At 44.3% G+C, this 15,098-nt stretch overlaps 1 protein-coding gene across 1 annotated transcript; it reads left to right on the top strand.

The window, feature by feature from the left end:
• The first annotated feature begins 1,352 nt into the window (after positions 1 to 1,352).
• Kcnj2 (potassium inwardly rectifying channel subfamily J member 2) lies at positions 1,353 to 12,222 on the top strand. The gene is made up of 2 exons (XM_032913369.1): positions 1,353 to 1,520; positions 6,861 to 12,222. Exon 2 carries the CDS (start codon positions 7,088 to 7,090, stop codon positions 8,369 to 8,371), a length of 1,284 nt encoding a protein of 427 aa, XP_032769260.1. The 5' UTR covers positions 1,353 to 1,520; positions 6,861 to 7,087; the 3' UTR covers positions 8,372 to 12,222.
• The last annotated feature ends 2,876 nt before the right edge of the window (positions 12,223 to 15,098 follow it).

Raw genomic sequence — 15,098 nt, 5'->3', positions numbered from 1 at the left:
AGCACCTCCTAGGGGCCAAGTGCGGATGTGGGACGAGGAGGCGGGTATCCACGCAGTAACTCAGAAAGGTTCCTTTCAACTCTGCTACACAGAAAAGCGCGCCCTGCTCCTACCACCGAGAATGCGAAATTCTTTGTAGAAGTTGTTTGGTGACTCAAGGAGGTCTTTAGGGGTTTAAGTGAAAGGTAGGCAGGATGCTTTGGGGGGCGCTTGAAGCATAATCATTAAACCGGACTGCAAACGCCGTGGAAGATAAAACAAGAAAAGACTCCTAAACGGATCACGTTCTTTTAAAAGCAAAGCTTCGCTATGATCCCAATGTACTCAGAGATAATATGCACCCGCTGTACACACAGTCACTCGGGAATTCATTTATAAACTGTCAGGATGCAGGTGCTAACCGAGGCTGGCTTTTGAAGGTCTGCAGTACTCTTGCCTGGTTGCTGGGAAGGAGGACTGGGAGGCGCTGGAGCGAAGGCAGAGATGAGAGTCTGTAGGAGTTGCTGTTCCAGAGAATTCATTACTCTCTAATTGTTCTGGTTTAACATGAGCAGAGCGTGCCGGGCGGTGGTGGAGAGAAAGATTGAGGGCGGACAAGGCGAGAGAGGAACCAGCGGCTCCCTCCCAGCCCCCCACATATCCCGGAGAAGTCCAGGAGCTTTTTTGTTTGTAAGTAATTCACCACCATTCGCGATGAGAAACAGCTCAGCCAGACAAGCCATCGCTAGCACATCTAAATCTCGCTGGCTATTGAGTGCGGGTCCGGGAGAGCCTTTCCAGGTTTAATATAAAGATTATCGGCGAACTGCAGCTGAATGCTCTGTGGGTTTCGACAGCCTACAGGCTGGAGAAGGGATAGAGGGACACGCACCCCAGTGATCATTCATTCCCTCCCTGCTGCAGACGTCTTTCCCAGGCACTGCCACCTCTCCCGGGCCCTTACTTGAACACGTACAGCCGGCCTCCGCCTTGGAAAGAAACCGGGAAGTGTGGGTCTCAGAGAACCCAGTGGGAAGCTTTGCCCAAGGCCAGGCTGCAATTAGGCAGCTGCAGGGCGGCTGAGCTTCCCACCTGTTGCTGTCCCCTCTGGGCCGCGACTTCCTCCTCCTTGGCCCAGAGCTGGACTCTCAGACCAGGCTAGGCAGCTGGAGGAGGTAGAGGAAGCCACCGCAGGTTCCGAGGCTGGCAGAGCTAGGGGCCGCGGGTGTAAAGATCCTCCTCCTCCTGGTGGCGGTTCCCGGGGTTGACAGCGCAGTCAGGTGCGCTCCGATTGGTCAGCAGTAGGCAGGGGGCGGAGCCAGCAAGGCCGGTTATCACAGGGACCGCCTCAAAAGCTTCCAGGCTATCGCAGAGCGCACTGGAGCCCTGGCCAGCGCGCAGCCTTCCCGGCGCCGGCAAGCAGGGTCTTGGGAATTCTCACTTGCTTCGGCTCACTCTCTTTCACAAAAACCACTGGATCTTACATGCTTCTGTAACCCCCACTTCCACTCCATGTCCCCATGATCCTGTGCCAGCAACAGGTAAGGGCTTCTGTGTTTTCTTCCTGTTCTCCTCTCGGTTGTCTGTGTGTGTGTGTGTGTCCAGGGCAATGAACTTGCGCCACCGTCACAGCTCCGGCAGCTCCGGAGGTGTCCAGTTGTCAGACCGCTGTATTGCTTTCCTCCCGCAAGCTTTGGAGCCCCGGCTCGTTGCCTATATAGTTTGTGTGCGTACCAGAACATCCTCAGAGCTAAAAATACTGAGACACGCTTGGAAGAGTTGAGCAATAGAAACAGATTTCTCTGCAGCATCTGTTTGTGCTCATAACTTCCAATGCACCAGCTGTAGCTAGATATTGGGTTTAGAGTCAAGCGTGAGCCTGGCGTGGATTCTTCCTCTTATTGCGGTCGAGAGGGAGGAAGAGAAGGTGGCTAGAGATTGGTCTGACCGAGAGACTCAGCACTTAATCTAGATCCTTAGTGTTTGGGGAGGGGGGTTTCCTTGCTACAAATACAGCACAAAATTCGAGAGTGAGCATCTCAAGTCTCAAAGTTCCTTTGCTGAAGGGGAAAAAAAAAAAAAAGAGTAGCAGCCGGAGTTGGATTTTAGCCTCAAGACCGCAAAACTTTCCCATCCTGTCAGTCTCCCCTAAGTACTTTGCTGTTCTTAGTAATAATGGTGTAAATCCCTCGTTTGAAGACGATGTGGTTTTAGGGAAGCAATGATTGAAGCAACTTGATTCTAGGAGGAAAAAAAGACTGCTTCGTAACGTGTACTCCTATGACAGTTGAGGGAGAAACCAAGATAGGAAATGGGTTGTCGCATGTCTGTCTAGTTCAGTCAGTCAGTGGAGACTTGGATGAGGCTGTCTATTCCAAAGATCTTCGCAGACTCCGAAGATACCTGTCATGAAATAAAGGCGTTGCTTGAAAACCTGTTTTGGTTAAACATAGAAGAGAATTAATATCTCCTTTTATTATTTGTTGTCCCTTCCTATTAATAATTAATAGACACTCATATTCCCTTTTGCAAACCAGCTCTGTACGTGCACTGGGAGCTATCACCACATTTGTCTGCCTTGTCTTGCTCACATCCAGGGCTTTTATTTTTATTTTCACTGCACATGCACGTATACACACACACACACACACACACACACACACACACACACACACACACACACAGACACACACACTTCCTGATGCCCAGGAGAGATAGGTTACTTCAAGTATGGGGGAACAGTGACAGTTAGGGTCAAGGTCATCTCAATTTGTTTTGTGCCTCTCACTCCACATTGTGGTAATATATATATATATATATATATATATATATATATATATTTGATATCTGTAAAGGATCTTGTTTTGTACCTCTGTGAAATTACTTAAACAAACAAACAAAGCAGTCAGTATCTTTCACACACTCCTTATCAAAACCCTCTGGTTAGGTGGCCTTCTTTGAATTCTGAGTAGTTTAGAAGCTTGCCCACCCCCACCCCACCCATCTTTCCCTGAATGGTTGTACCCTTTTAAAACGTTTAATAAAAGATGTAAATTCTTATTTACTAGACACAAGCTGCCCTCGGCATGGACACGTGCTTTGAGTTGCCACAAACAGGGCTGTGTGTCAACGTTAGAGACAGCACTCACACAGATATAAATGGGTGTCTCACCGCCCCCCCACCCCGTGCACTTGTCCTTCCCCCTCCTTTCTGTTTACTGAGCCTCACAGAGGTTGCTCTGCAGCCATAGGACTCACATAGCAACTTGTGCCCAGAGCACTCTGGGGCTGGTCTACATGGCGTCAGCTGGGGAATAGCTGCTCCAAGCACTCATTAGCGGTCTTCTCTCACCCAGCACCTTTTCTTCTGCTATGTCCTGTCTTTAGTTAGAAACGTACTTTCTCTCTGAGATTCAATAACTCTCTGGTGGGACATTGTGATTATCTGATTATCATATAGTCTTCCCAAGCACCTTTATCTGGTTTTCATGAACCCTACTGGAGGTGTTTCATTCATACGTATGTGTATGTATATGTATTATATATGTATATATATGTATATGTATGTATATATATTATTTCTTCCATTTCTCCCTGCATATCCCTCTATATCTTCCCTCTCTCTCCTTTAATATCTACCTAAGATTGAGACGCTGAACTGTTTTTTCCATTGCTTATGCTTAATTTTGGATCTGCCTATAAATAGTCTTATCATGAACAGCAGCTCATGTAGGCTCTCAATTTCCCAGAAATACTTTCAACCTCATTGGTCGTGGCTTGGCTGAAATGATTATTCATGGCCATGGAGTAGAGATCTAGATCCTTACGTATTTGTGCTTTAAGGGGGGGGGTGCGTTTCTATATCCTCTACCAAATCCAGTATTGGATCTCTAGACAGCCTTCAGGGAGGCAAGAGTAGCTGAATACATTATGAGTTAGCTGTTTCTCAGAACATCTCTTTGGAATAATACTGCATGGAAGGCCTTTTCCGAGAGGTTTCGGTGATCCCCACTGAGGGAGGAGAGGGCCAGGGAACTTTCTGCTTGTTTGACGTCACCAGGACATGTGGATCTGTCAACAGCAAAGACAAGTGCACTCTAAAGACAGTTAACTTGCCAGACCATAGCAGGTTCTAGATGTTTGCAATTGTGAACAGCTCCCTAAAAGTCAGAGGACATATGTCACATGTGTGCACATAGGCACACATTACTCTGTTTGGGGCATATGTGTTGGAAGTGGTGAAATTTTCCATTTTGAGGGAAAGGAAAAAAAGAAAGAAAGAACAGTTATTTTTCCCTTTCCAGGAAGCACTGGTAAATCCTGAAAAGGATGGTCTGGCATGAGGAACACATTCAGCCATTAGCAATGGAAAGGAGACAATGACAGCCCCCTCAGTACATGCTATTTGAAAGGTTCCAAGTGGGAAAAGCTACTCGAAGGAAACAGCTATTGTGTGATGTGTGGAAATCAAACAGATGTCCCAGGGATGAGGATTTGGAAAACCTTAATTGGGCCTGTAGAGGTCATAAGGTTGTAGGGTTCTTATGTGGAAAGGGGCAGGAGTCAGTTTGGAAAAATCTGAGAGAGTCAGTGCATGGTCCCTAATGGTAATGCAGGGAAAGGCTTCTTTGGAAGAGTGCAAAGGGAATTTATTGGCATTGGTTTATAGTAAAATAATTTACAGTCAATCGGAGCTCAGACACATTCTTTGAAGGGACTCCTCTGTCCCATTCCAAAGTTTTAAAGGAGAAAGCACACCTGCGATTGCTGCTGTCTTTGTGCTGGTGAAACATTTGGCGACATTATGTAAGCCAAATCTCCTGAAGACGCTGTTACATTATTTCTTTCCAAGCCTACGAGCTAGGCCTCTGAGGAATAAGATTCTTTCTCCCTCTGTCCAATGCACTGCTCATGGGAGAGTAGGCAAAACAGTGGAGCAGGTAGAAGTCTGGGAAGGCGCCGGATCTCCTTTTTATAAAGCGATTCAAAGGCATTTTCGAATCCAGCATCATTTAGGTGTCAAAAGCTGCCAGAATGTAACACACGGTGAAACTTTCACAGATGACTCATCTCAAGAAAAATAAGGTGGGGTACATCTTCATTATAACCTGGATGTGGTGGAGAAGACAGAAGACAGTTATGCGGCATTTCCAAAGACAGTATACATTGCCCCTCATTTCTATGTGAGCTTGGCTGAAAATGGTCCTCTTGGTTGAGCAGTATTTATGTGCTTTGGGGCGGGGAGGGAGGGGTGATCAAAACTAGAATACTCTGACCAAGGTCTCAACCAATTCCTAATCATTTTCATTGTCCCACTTCAGAAGAGGACATGGATTCGGTGGTTTGAAAAGTTGGAAACCATTCTCAAGTTTTAGTTCTAGGCCATGTGAATATCAAGCTACTGCTGGACTTGGTTAATGCACATTACATAACAAAAACACCTTAGACATTTTCTTAGGCATTCTTTCCTCCTTTCCCCCTCTCTCTCTCTGTCTCTCTCTCTGTCTCTCTCTCTCTCTCTGTCTCTCTCTCTCTCTCTCTCTCTTCTCTCTGTCTCTCTCTCTCTCTCTCTGTCTCTCTCTCTCTGTCTCTCTCTCTCTCTCTCTTCTCTCTCTCTCTCTCTCTCTCTCTCTCTCTCTCTCTCTCTCTCTCTGTCTCTCTCTTCTCTCTGTCTCTCTCTCTGTCTCTCTCTGTCTCTCTGTCTCTCTCTCTGTCTCTCTCTCTCTCTCTCTCTCTCTCTCTCTCCTCACAGAGGACATGTAGAGTTTTGAGGGGTTTATTTGTTTTGTTTTGTTTTGTTTTGTTTTGTTTTGTTTTGTTTTGTTTGAGTCAAGAAGGAAAGTCAGAACAAGTAGCTAAATTTCACCTGGGGGCAGAATGAAGCAGTGGGAGGAAGCTGGGAGGTACTATTTGTTCATATTAAGTAAAGGTGAGTGCCTTCTCCATAGGAACCCACAGCAAACAACCGCACTAGAAGTGAAAGTAAGCTGACTGGCCTTTATGAGCTCCTTTGATTACAAAGTTGTCTCTGTTTGAGAGCACACAGCCTTGGACCCACATGAAATGAGCCCCTGCCTTATCTCAATCCGCTAAAGACTGGGGCCTTGGGCACAGAGCTGCTTGCTTTCTACCCTGTCATTACACATGGCAATCCCATCTCTGGAGAATTTCAGGACTCGCATTGCTAGGCAACAGAATGGCTCTCTATCCCCCAGAGCAAATCTGCGTCTTCAAGTTCAGAGTCCCTTGCATTCTGGGAGATGGTATCAGGCATTTTTCTGCACACTGCCTGCTTTGGGTGCGTGGAGTGATGGAGCAAGCCCCAACGGTATCCGGAAAGTTAGGATCTATTTCAAAGGTTGCAAAGGACTTTCTGCCCAACATTATTACCAAAACGAAACTGTGTGTGACTGTGATGTCAACCTTGTCAACATGGGCTGGGACACTCTCCCTTAATACACACATAGCTGGATTAATACCTAGGCCGTTTATATTCAATATTCTCTAGACACATCCTACTGTAAAGAGCTGGTACAAACCTTAGAATCAGAAGGACTCTTCTATTACCCTGAGAAGCTGGAAGAGCGTAGAAGCTAAAAGATAGATGTGAATTATAGAATATTCTAGACTGCTGACAAACAGTGGAAGAAAAGGGAACTGAAATTTTTGTAGAATGACCAGCCAAGGGACTGTGATTTTTAAATAAAAATTTAAAAGAGCATTAATAAGAAGAAAGAGAACTTCACACAATTCAATCTAAAGGACATTTGTGTGTCTTTTTTTTTTTTTCCTTTCTGTTTGTTAAGACAGGGATAGTGTCTTGGACAGTAGGACTCCTTTAAGTCTGGCTGTTTTGTAACGAATGCTCTCTTTTCTTGTAGGACAAGTTCTCTGGATGTCAGCTGAGTTACTAAGGTAGCTCTGCTGGTCAAAAGAACCCCGAGGTTCTTGGAAGCATCTATCTCTCCTCATTAAAAAAAAAAGAAAAAACCAATTTTTTTTTTTTTGCTGTGTCTTCACCGAACATTCAAAACTGTTTCTTCAAAGGGTTTTGCAAAAACTCAGACTGTTTTCTAAAGCAGAAACACTGGCGTCCACAGCGGAAGCAATGGGCAGTGTGCGTACAAACCGCTACAGCATCGTCTCTTCGGAGGAAGATGGCATGAAGCTGGCCACCATGGCGGTCGCCAATGGCTTCGGGAATGGTAAGAGTAAAGTCCATACCCGGCAACAGTGCAGGAGCCGCTTTGTGAAGAAAGACGGGCATTGCAACGTTCAGTTTATCAACGTGGGAGAGAAAGGACAGAGGTACCTGGCGGACATCTTTACTACCTGTGTTGACATCCGCTGGCGGTGGATGCTGGTAATCTTCTGCCTCGCATTCGTGCTCTCCTGGCTGTTCTTTGGCTGTGTGTTTTGGTTGATAGCTCTGCTCCACGGGGATCTGGATGCTTCTAAAGAGAGCAAAGCGTGTGTGTCTGAGGTCAACAGCTTCACTGCTGCCTTCCTCTTCTCCATCGAGACCCAGACAACCATCGGCTATGGTTTCAGGTGCGTTACAGACGAGTGCCCGATTGCTGTCTTCATGGTGGTATTCCAGTCAATCGTGGGCTGCATCATCGACGCCTTCATCATTGGGGCAGTCATGGCGAAGATGGCGAAGCCAAAGAAGAGGAATGAGACGCTGGTCTTCAGTCACAACGCTGTGATTGCCATGAGGGACGGCAAACTCTGCTTGATGTGGAGAGTGGGCAACCTTCGCAAGAGCCACCTTGTGGAAGCTCATGTCCGGGCACAGCTTCTCAAATCTAGGATCACTTCAGAAGGGGAGTACATCCCCTTGGACCAGATAGACATCAACGTTGGTTTCGATAGCGGAATCGACCGTATATTTCTAGTGTCCCCCATCACTATTGTCCACGAAATAGACGAAGACAGCCCTTTATATGACTTGAGTAAGCAGGACATTGACAATGCAGACTTTGAAATCGTTGTCATCCTGGAAGGCATGGTGGAGGCCACTGCCATGACAACGCAATGCCGGAGTTCGTATCTGGCCAATGAGATTCTCTGGGGTCACCGCTACGAGCCGGTGCTCTTTGAAGAGAAGCATTGCTATAAAGTAGACTATTCAAGATTCCATAAGACTTACGAAGTACCTAACACTCCCCTTTGTAGTGCCAGAGACTTAGCAGAGAAGAAATACATCCTCTCAAATGCAAATTCATTTTGCTATGAAAATGAAGTTGCCCTAACAAGCAAAGAGGAAGAGGACAGTGAGAACGGAGTTCCAGAGAGCACAAGTACGGACTCACCTCCTGGCATAGATCTCCACAACCAGGCGAGCGTACCTCTAGAGCCTAGGCCCTTAAGGCGAGAATCGGAGATATGACTGGCCGATTCTGTCTTTGGAATATTTACTTCTTCGCTACACAGTCTGATGTTGGTCAGAGATCCGAGACAGTTATACAGACGGTGGTACTGGCCCAGAGGTGGGTGAAAGCAGGCAGCCACAAGAGACTAAGGCTAGCACAAAGGTTTCAAGAAAAGACTGTAAGCTGGATGACTGAAGTAAAAAGCGCTTTGCAGGCCTCCGAGAGACCCGAAGGCACATATCTGTTGCAGAATAAGTTATGGGGTTTTTAATGTATTGTTTTGTGTTTTTACAAAACTTGAATATGCAGGCAAGCCTCAGTTTGGGTACATGACTTACCTGGATAGCTTCTCTTTAGGGGGAACAAGGATGATTTTAATGGCATAACATAGGCAAGACTCTGCCTTAATTTTTTTTGAAAAGCTGCTAACTACATGAACACAAACTGTATTTTTGTTGCAGTGTAGTTTATCTTTTACATAACGTTAAAATGTCAGTGTTGAGCATTATCGCAAGTGCACGGTGTGCTTCAAAGCGTCAAGTATTTGGCTATTGACTGCCAAAATGGGAGCCTGATTTTCTGAGGCCAGTAATTTCTTTGCTAAAACTGATATCTCTCCTCTCCTCTCTCTCTCTCTCTCTCTCTCTCTCTCTCTCTCTCTCTCTCTCTCTCTCTCTCTCTCGTTACATAATAACATTATGTAACACTAGCCAAATGGTAGCCTCTGGGTTTTATAGTTTTCTTTTCCAGGATGCTAATAGGTTATCTCAAATTTTCAGTTAGACAACCTTAAATGAATACCAAAGATAATGCACTCTTTCTTTCTTTCTTTCTTTCTTTCTTTCTTTCTTTCTTTCTTTTTTCTTTTGCACGTGGAGGTTATATTTTCAAAAGAAACAAAGCCCCATGGGCTTGTCTTGGAAGATGTGGAACAGTCAATTCATTTTGTACTACAGTCTGAAAAGAACACCAAAGTCTGATCAATGTAGTGTGTTTTTCAAGTCTGTCCTTTTGTGCATCTTTCTTATTTGGGGGGGGGGCAAGAGGGAAGCAAGGGTCATAATTACATATGCACTATACAAATCTTTCTTTCCCTGATAGGTAGTGCTAGTCAAGCTAATGTACTCCAAGAGGGGGGGGAAGAGAGACAGAGAGAGAGAGAGAGAGAGAGAGAGAGAGAGAGAGAGAGAGAGAGAGAGAGAGAGAGTTGCTTGGACTTTTCTGAGCTTTTCTTTCTTTGCACATTCCAAAGTTTATTCCATAAGATCAGATCTTGGTTGAACTTTGTTGGTAACCTGGCACCCTCCAGTCACCCAGCAGCGAAGATGAACAGATTTCAAATTTTGCAGCTGAGTCATAGCCTTGACTGCCAGGACATTTCTAGCTCAGTGTCACATTAAGAAAGATGTCTGGCCTCTAGGCTTGTCCTTTTGAGGTCTCTGCAGAGAGAGAGAGAGAGAGAGAGAGAGAGAGAGAGAGAGAGAGAGAGAACTCGAGCCACTTCAATGTGACTATCCACTTTACAGGGGGGGAGAGGAAAGTTGCTTTTTTCATGATAGATGATAAGAGGGACTGTTTCAGTATTTTAGGTCTTAGTGAGCCATATAAAAGAACATAATTATAAGCTAATGAGTTAAGAGTTTAAAGGGTTATTTCTCTCTCTGTAAATGCTAATGATTTATGTGAGCTGGTCATTGTCTCTTGGAAAAGTCTCAGAGCAGGTTGCTAAGGACATGCTATTTTCTAGAGGCCTCTTCTATCTATTCACCTGCCTTTATAGAAGCGTCTCTCGCCACCCCCACTCTAGCTCAGTAATGCAATTCTCCCTCCCTTTCTCTTGGTTTTTAATGTCCTCTACTTATAAACCCTAGGGCTGCTAATTTTCCCTTTCAGTTGGCGTCTCAAAAATCAACTCTCTAATGGTATTACACCCTAATATGCCATTAACAATCAGCTTTGTTCTAGAATCATGTATTTCATTTCAGTTGTTGTTTGTGTCGGTCTGTGGCTTGTGAGCCTCCGTGTCTGGATGCAGTGCCTGTAAGAAACAGTGACAGTTTCTGCTGTTTCCAACTGTCTAAGTCAATGGATTTGAAAACTGTTGGCGTTCTGGAAATCAAGGGAGAAGTGCTGAGAAAGTGGTTCTTATTGTCCATCCAGGTTTGAAGGCAAGGTTGCAAGTTGCTTAAAAGAGTCGGTGGGGTTGGGGACAGGGGGGAGTCACAGAAGAGAAAACAGACTGGCTTTGGACAGTGTGAGGCTATATGGAAGGCTTCAGATGCTGCTATTAAGGTGATTTGCAAAGGAAAGTCATCAAACCAAAGAGTATTCAGTGGAATGTAAATCAAATGAAGGTGCAGTAGAGAGTGGGGGGGGAGGGGTGACAACCCAGACTGACCCCAAACACATAGCGCTAACCACTTAAAAAGACAAGTCATTGGAAAAAGGGGGTGGGGTGGGTACAGAGACAAGGAAAGTGTGAGGGGAATCTTTCAATTTGTTGCTTAACAAGAAAAAAACATCTAAAATTTCTGGTGCATAGGTTTGTTTTTCGTTCGTTTGTTTTCGTTCGTTCGTTCGTTCGTTTTTCTTTTTGTTTTCCAAGAAAATTTTTTTGCAGGAGCTACATTTTTAAAGTGTACATTTTATAAAGTTTATCAGATATTTTCATATTTAAAGCCAAATGTAAATATAAGTCTGTAAAGGAAAAAAAAAAAGTACCCTAAGAGGTATAACTACCCGCAGTGAGTTCTGATAGCTAGCACCTATAATGCTACCGGTTAGCATGGTTTTAGCTGAGACTACCAGCCTTTTGAGGTTCGATTCAGTATGTTTCTTCTGTTATTTATTTCAGCATGGACTGTTCCTTTGAGAGCTCTTTGTAGTTATTAGCATCTTAATAGTTACAAGCTTTAAACAGCTTTCTGTTGTGTTCTGCCAAGAGCCAAGACATAGGTAATGCATGGCATCTCTCCCTGCATTTGTACCTTCAGAATCTCTGTCTTTATCGACTGGGCCTCCAGGACTAGTGCACACACCTGCCACTAGTATGCAGATGGGGGGACTCACCTTGAACATCTGGGGTTCGTCCCCAGGTGCCAGTTGCTTCTGCGCTGCGAGCAAATCCCTCTAGGATGTATTCCCTTTTAAAGAATGTTTGCCCATATCTGAGTGGGCATTATATTTTTTTGGAAGGGGGGAGGAATAGATTCCTGGTTATTCTATTTTTAAATAAAAAGGTAGACAAACTGAATTCTATTTTGATTATTGAGAAAGGAATAGTTTTCTATCCCTCTAAGAGTATACTTGAATCAGACATTTTTAGAATGTCATATAGCACTGTAGTCATTTCTAAATCCCTAGAGAAGTTTGTTTGACTCCTTTCCTGTTCTGTTGATGCATCATCCCTTTTCTTTCACTTCCTTTCTCCCTATAGCTTCCCTCCCCAAATCTCGATGTGTCTCTGATGACCTTGGTTCCCCAAAGATCTTCCCCTTGTGGATAACAAACGCCAGCTTTTAACTTACAATCGGCCACCCCATAAAAACAAAATGCTCATCTCGAGGGGTGGGTTAAGCTCCTTATCACTCTGATGTCAAGGTGGAAGGTATAAAAGTGTTGCATTACCATATCCCCTCCCACAACCTTCAGCAAACTAGAGTTTCTTTCCTGAGAATGTTAGGTTTCAGCTCTGGGCTCTGGCGAGTTGAACGTTCCTAGCCTTTGACAATCACGATAGTTATTATTTTTTTTCCCATTTGCCATCTTTTTGTATCTAAAGTCTTCCTATTGTACTGCACAAACCATGGGTTGTATATATTTTTTATATATTATGTCTTATTTTATTATTTCTAAATAAAAATTGAAAATAAAATTGTGGAAGTGTCATTGGACCTCTTGTTTGATCTCTATAGTAACATACGTGTTCTCAGACAATGGGACATAAACTCTGACCATTTGAATGAATAGAGCCATAGAAATTGAACACACAAATCCAGGGGACTGGCAGATTAGTTTAATCCAAGTTAGAGGAAATCAAGCTTATATTTTGGTTTGGGGCACGGCAGCTTAGAGAATAGGAAAGAGGAAACAAAACAAAGCTAACAAAAAAGAATTATATTTTGATTACTAATTTATAGTTATTATATTTTGTTGACTTGACTATAAGTAGATTCTGTCTTGCATGTAATTTTTTCTTCTTCTTCTTCTTCTTCTTCTTCTTCTTCTTCTTCTTCTTCTTCTTCTTCTTCTTCTTCTTCTTCTTCTTCTTCTCCTCCTCCTTCTCCTCCTCCTCCTCCTCCTCCTCCTCCTCCTCCTTCCTCCTTCTTCCTCCTCCTCCTCCTCCCCTTCCTCCTCCCCCCTCCTCCTCCTCCCTCCTCCTCCTCCTCCTCCTCCTCCTCCTCCTCCTCTTCCTCTTCCTCTTCCTCTTCCTCTTCCTCTTCCTCTTCCTCTTCCTCTTCCTCCTCTTCTTCTTCTTCTTCTTCTTCTTCTTCTTTTTTTCTTCTTCTGATTAAGGTTGTGTCTTTCGTAGCTAAGATTGGCCTCTGAATTAGATATGTAGTCAAGGATGACCTCGAACTTTTGATTTTTCCCGCTTCTATAACTGTGATGAGATTCCATGTGTGAGCCAGGAGGTCTGCTCTGTTTGGTACCAGTGGTGACACCCCACTGGGCTTTGTGTATGCTAAGCAATCACTCCTATAACGGAGGGAAAACCCCACTGTTTCATCCCATGCCTACCCAACACAAAATCAAGACACAGTTGTTCGTCAATTCTATGAGAAACCAAGAAGGTTAGAATGAACTTTAAGGCTAAGAAATCAACAAAGGCTGGATTTGAATCCAAGTTTGATTTGCTTCCGTTGTATTACATATTATCTCGCAACGCGAGTCGCAAATAAAATGTTCCAAAGCGGGAGACAGAAGGGAAACTCCCATTCCAAAATATGTGATTCTTATTCTCAGAGAACTCTTTCAAATGTGGTTCTGAGTTCCTGGCCAATATTAAACAATTTCATCTTAGCAGCAGAATTCTGTGGCTCCTGTTCGATCAGTGACCAAGGCTTGGAGAAGCACTTCCTCGAGGTCTTAGCCAGAAAGCCCAAGAGGGGCGGGGCAAAGCTCTCAAGGTAGAAGGTTCTGGAGCTGAGTCTGAGACCTGAGCGCTTTAGCGCTAATTCTTCTTGCCCTTTGCAGCTGTCCCTCAGGGGTTTTCAGGGTATGAAAAATCATCTAACCTGAGGCCCTTGTGCCCTTTCATTTTTATATACCCCTACACGCACGCACGCGCGCACACACACACACACACACACACACACACACACACACACACACACACACACGACCCAGGAGCAAAGGCTGAATAGGAATTGGAACCATATTATGAACCTCTCTTCAACTCCTCTTTCATGATCCGAGCTAGGAAGGAGAGCTCATTTGCAAGACGTAGAATCATCTTCGCGTGTAAAAACATCAATTTTGGGATCTGCATACATTTCAAACTTCAGATTCATTTCAGTTAACTTCAAATAGCTCGGGCTGTCTCTTCTAGGCAAATCCTCAAAGCTCTGCCACTCAGCACACAGCAGGTACCTAGCCACCTCAGACGTTTCTGCCTTCCAGATGCTGTGGGCAGACAGAGTAATGATGTTCCTGTGGTTGAGGAGGGCAAGCAGGATATGCCACAATAAAGCCAGGGCAGATGCGATAAAGACCACATCTGGGTTTCCACTCACCCATTTGTTTCTTTGTATGTCCTCGCATATGTGTATACCTTTGAATGCACTCAGACATTTAATATAATAATGGACATAGGTAAGCTTCCAATTGAATGTCAGAGAGGTTTTGTTGATCAGCCAATATGGTAAAGTCGTCCAAGCACCAGACTCCCTAGGACACAGCTTTTTGAATAATGTTTATGAAGAAGAGAATGCATTGCATTGTATTTTTATTTTTATTTATTTTTTTATTTTGCTTATTTTTTTCCAGGAAGGAAAGGGTTTATTTCATTGTACGGCTTACACTCAAGGGCTGGGGCCTTATGCAACTTATAACTGCTTCTGGGAGAGGCAGAGAGTAGAACTTGCTGGTCGCACGACCAGACCACTCAGGGCAGAGTTCACAGCAAGGAACCCAGAGATGGGTACTTAAGCCGAGGTCTAGGAAGAGCACTGCTTACTGGCTTGCTCCTAAGGCTTGCTCAGCCTGCTTTCTTATACAACCCAGGACCACCTGCCCAGGGGAGGCACTAACTGCGGTAAACTGGGTCCTTCCACATCAATTACTAATCAAGAAAAAAACAAACAGACTTTTCCACAGGCCAATGTGATAGATGCCATCCCCAACAACGGTTCTCTCTTCCCAGATAGCTCTAGCTTGTACCAGGCTGACAAACAAACAAAAAACCTAGCACAAATATTGTATTATCTTCAATGTCTAGCTTCCTTGTGGGTTTTCTGAGTCATTTAATCTCCAGTTCCACCCATTTTCCTACGAAAGCATGATTTTACTCTTCTTCCTGTTTTTATGTATTGTATCTTAGAAGCTCGCTTTAGCTATTTTGGTAATTATTGCAGATATATAAATGGATGAATGGTATCTTTTATCCCACGCTAGTGCCAACACCATAGGGCCATATGACATCTGCGGGGTCCCTTCATCTCAGTGGTGGCAGGTTCTAGCAAGTCACTGCTTAGCTCCAAAAAAAAAAAAATGGTTAAATCAACTGGAGTTGTTCTTGTGGAG

This window comes from Rattus rattus, chromosome 9 (genome assembly GCF_011064425.1).
Source record: "Rattus rattus isolate New Zealand chromosome 9, Rrattus_CSIRO_v1, whole genome shotgun sequence".
NCBI classification, from domain to species: Eukaryota; Metazoa; Chordata; class Mammalia; order Rodentia; family Muridae; genus Rattus; species Rattus rattus.
The sequence above is the reverse complement of the archived record's forward strand: the minus strand, read 5'-3'. Positions and strand labels throughout refer to the sequence as shown.

Excerpts from the sequence above, each read along its gene's own strand:
- Kcnj2 (XM_032913369.1), top strand. The coding sequence starts at position 7,088 with ATGGGCAGTGTGCGTACAAACCGCTACAGCATCGTCTCTTCGGAGGAA.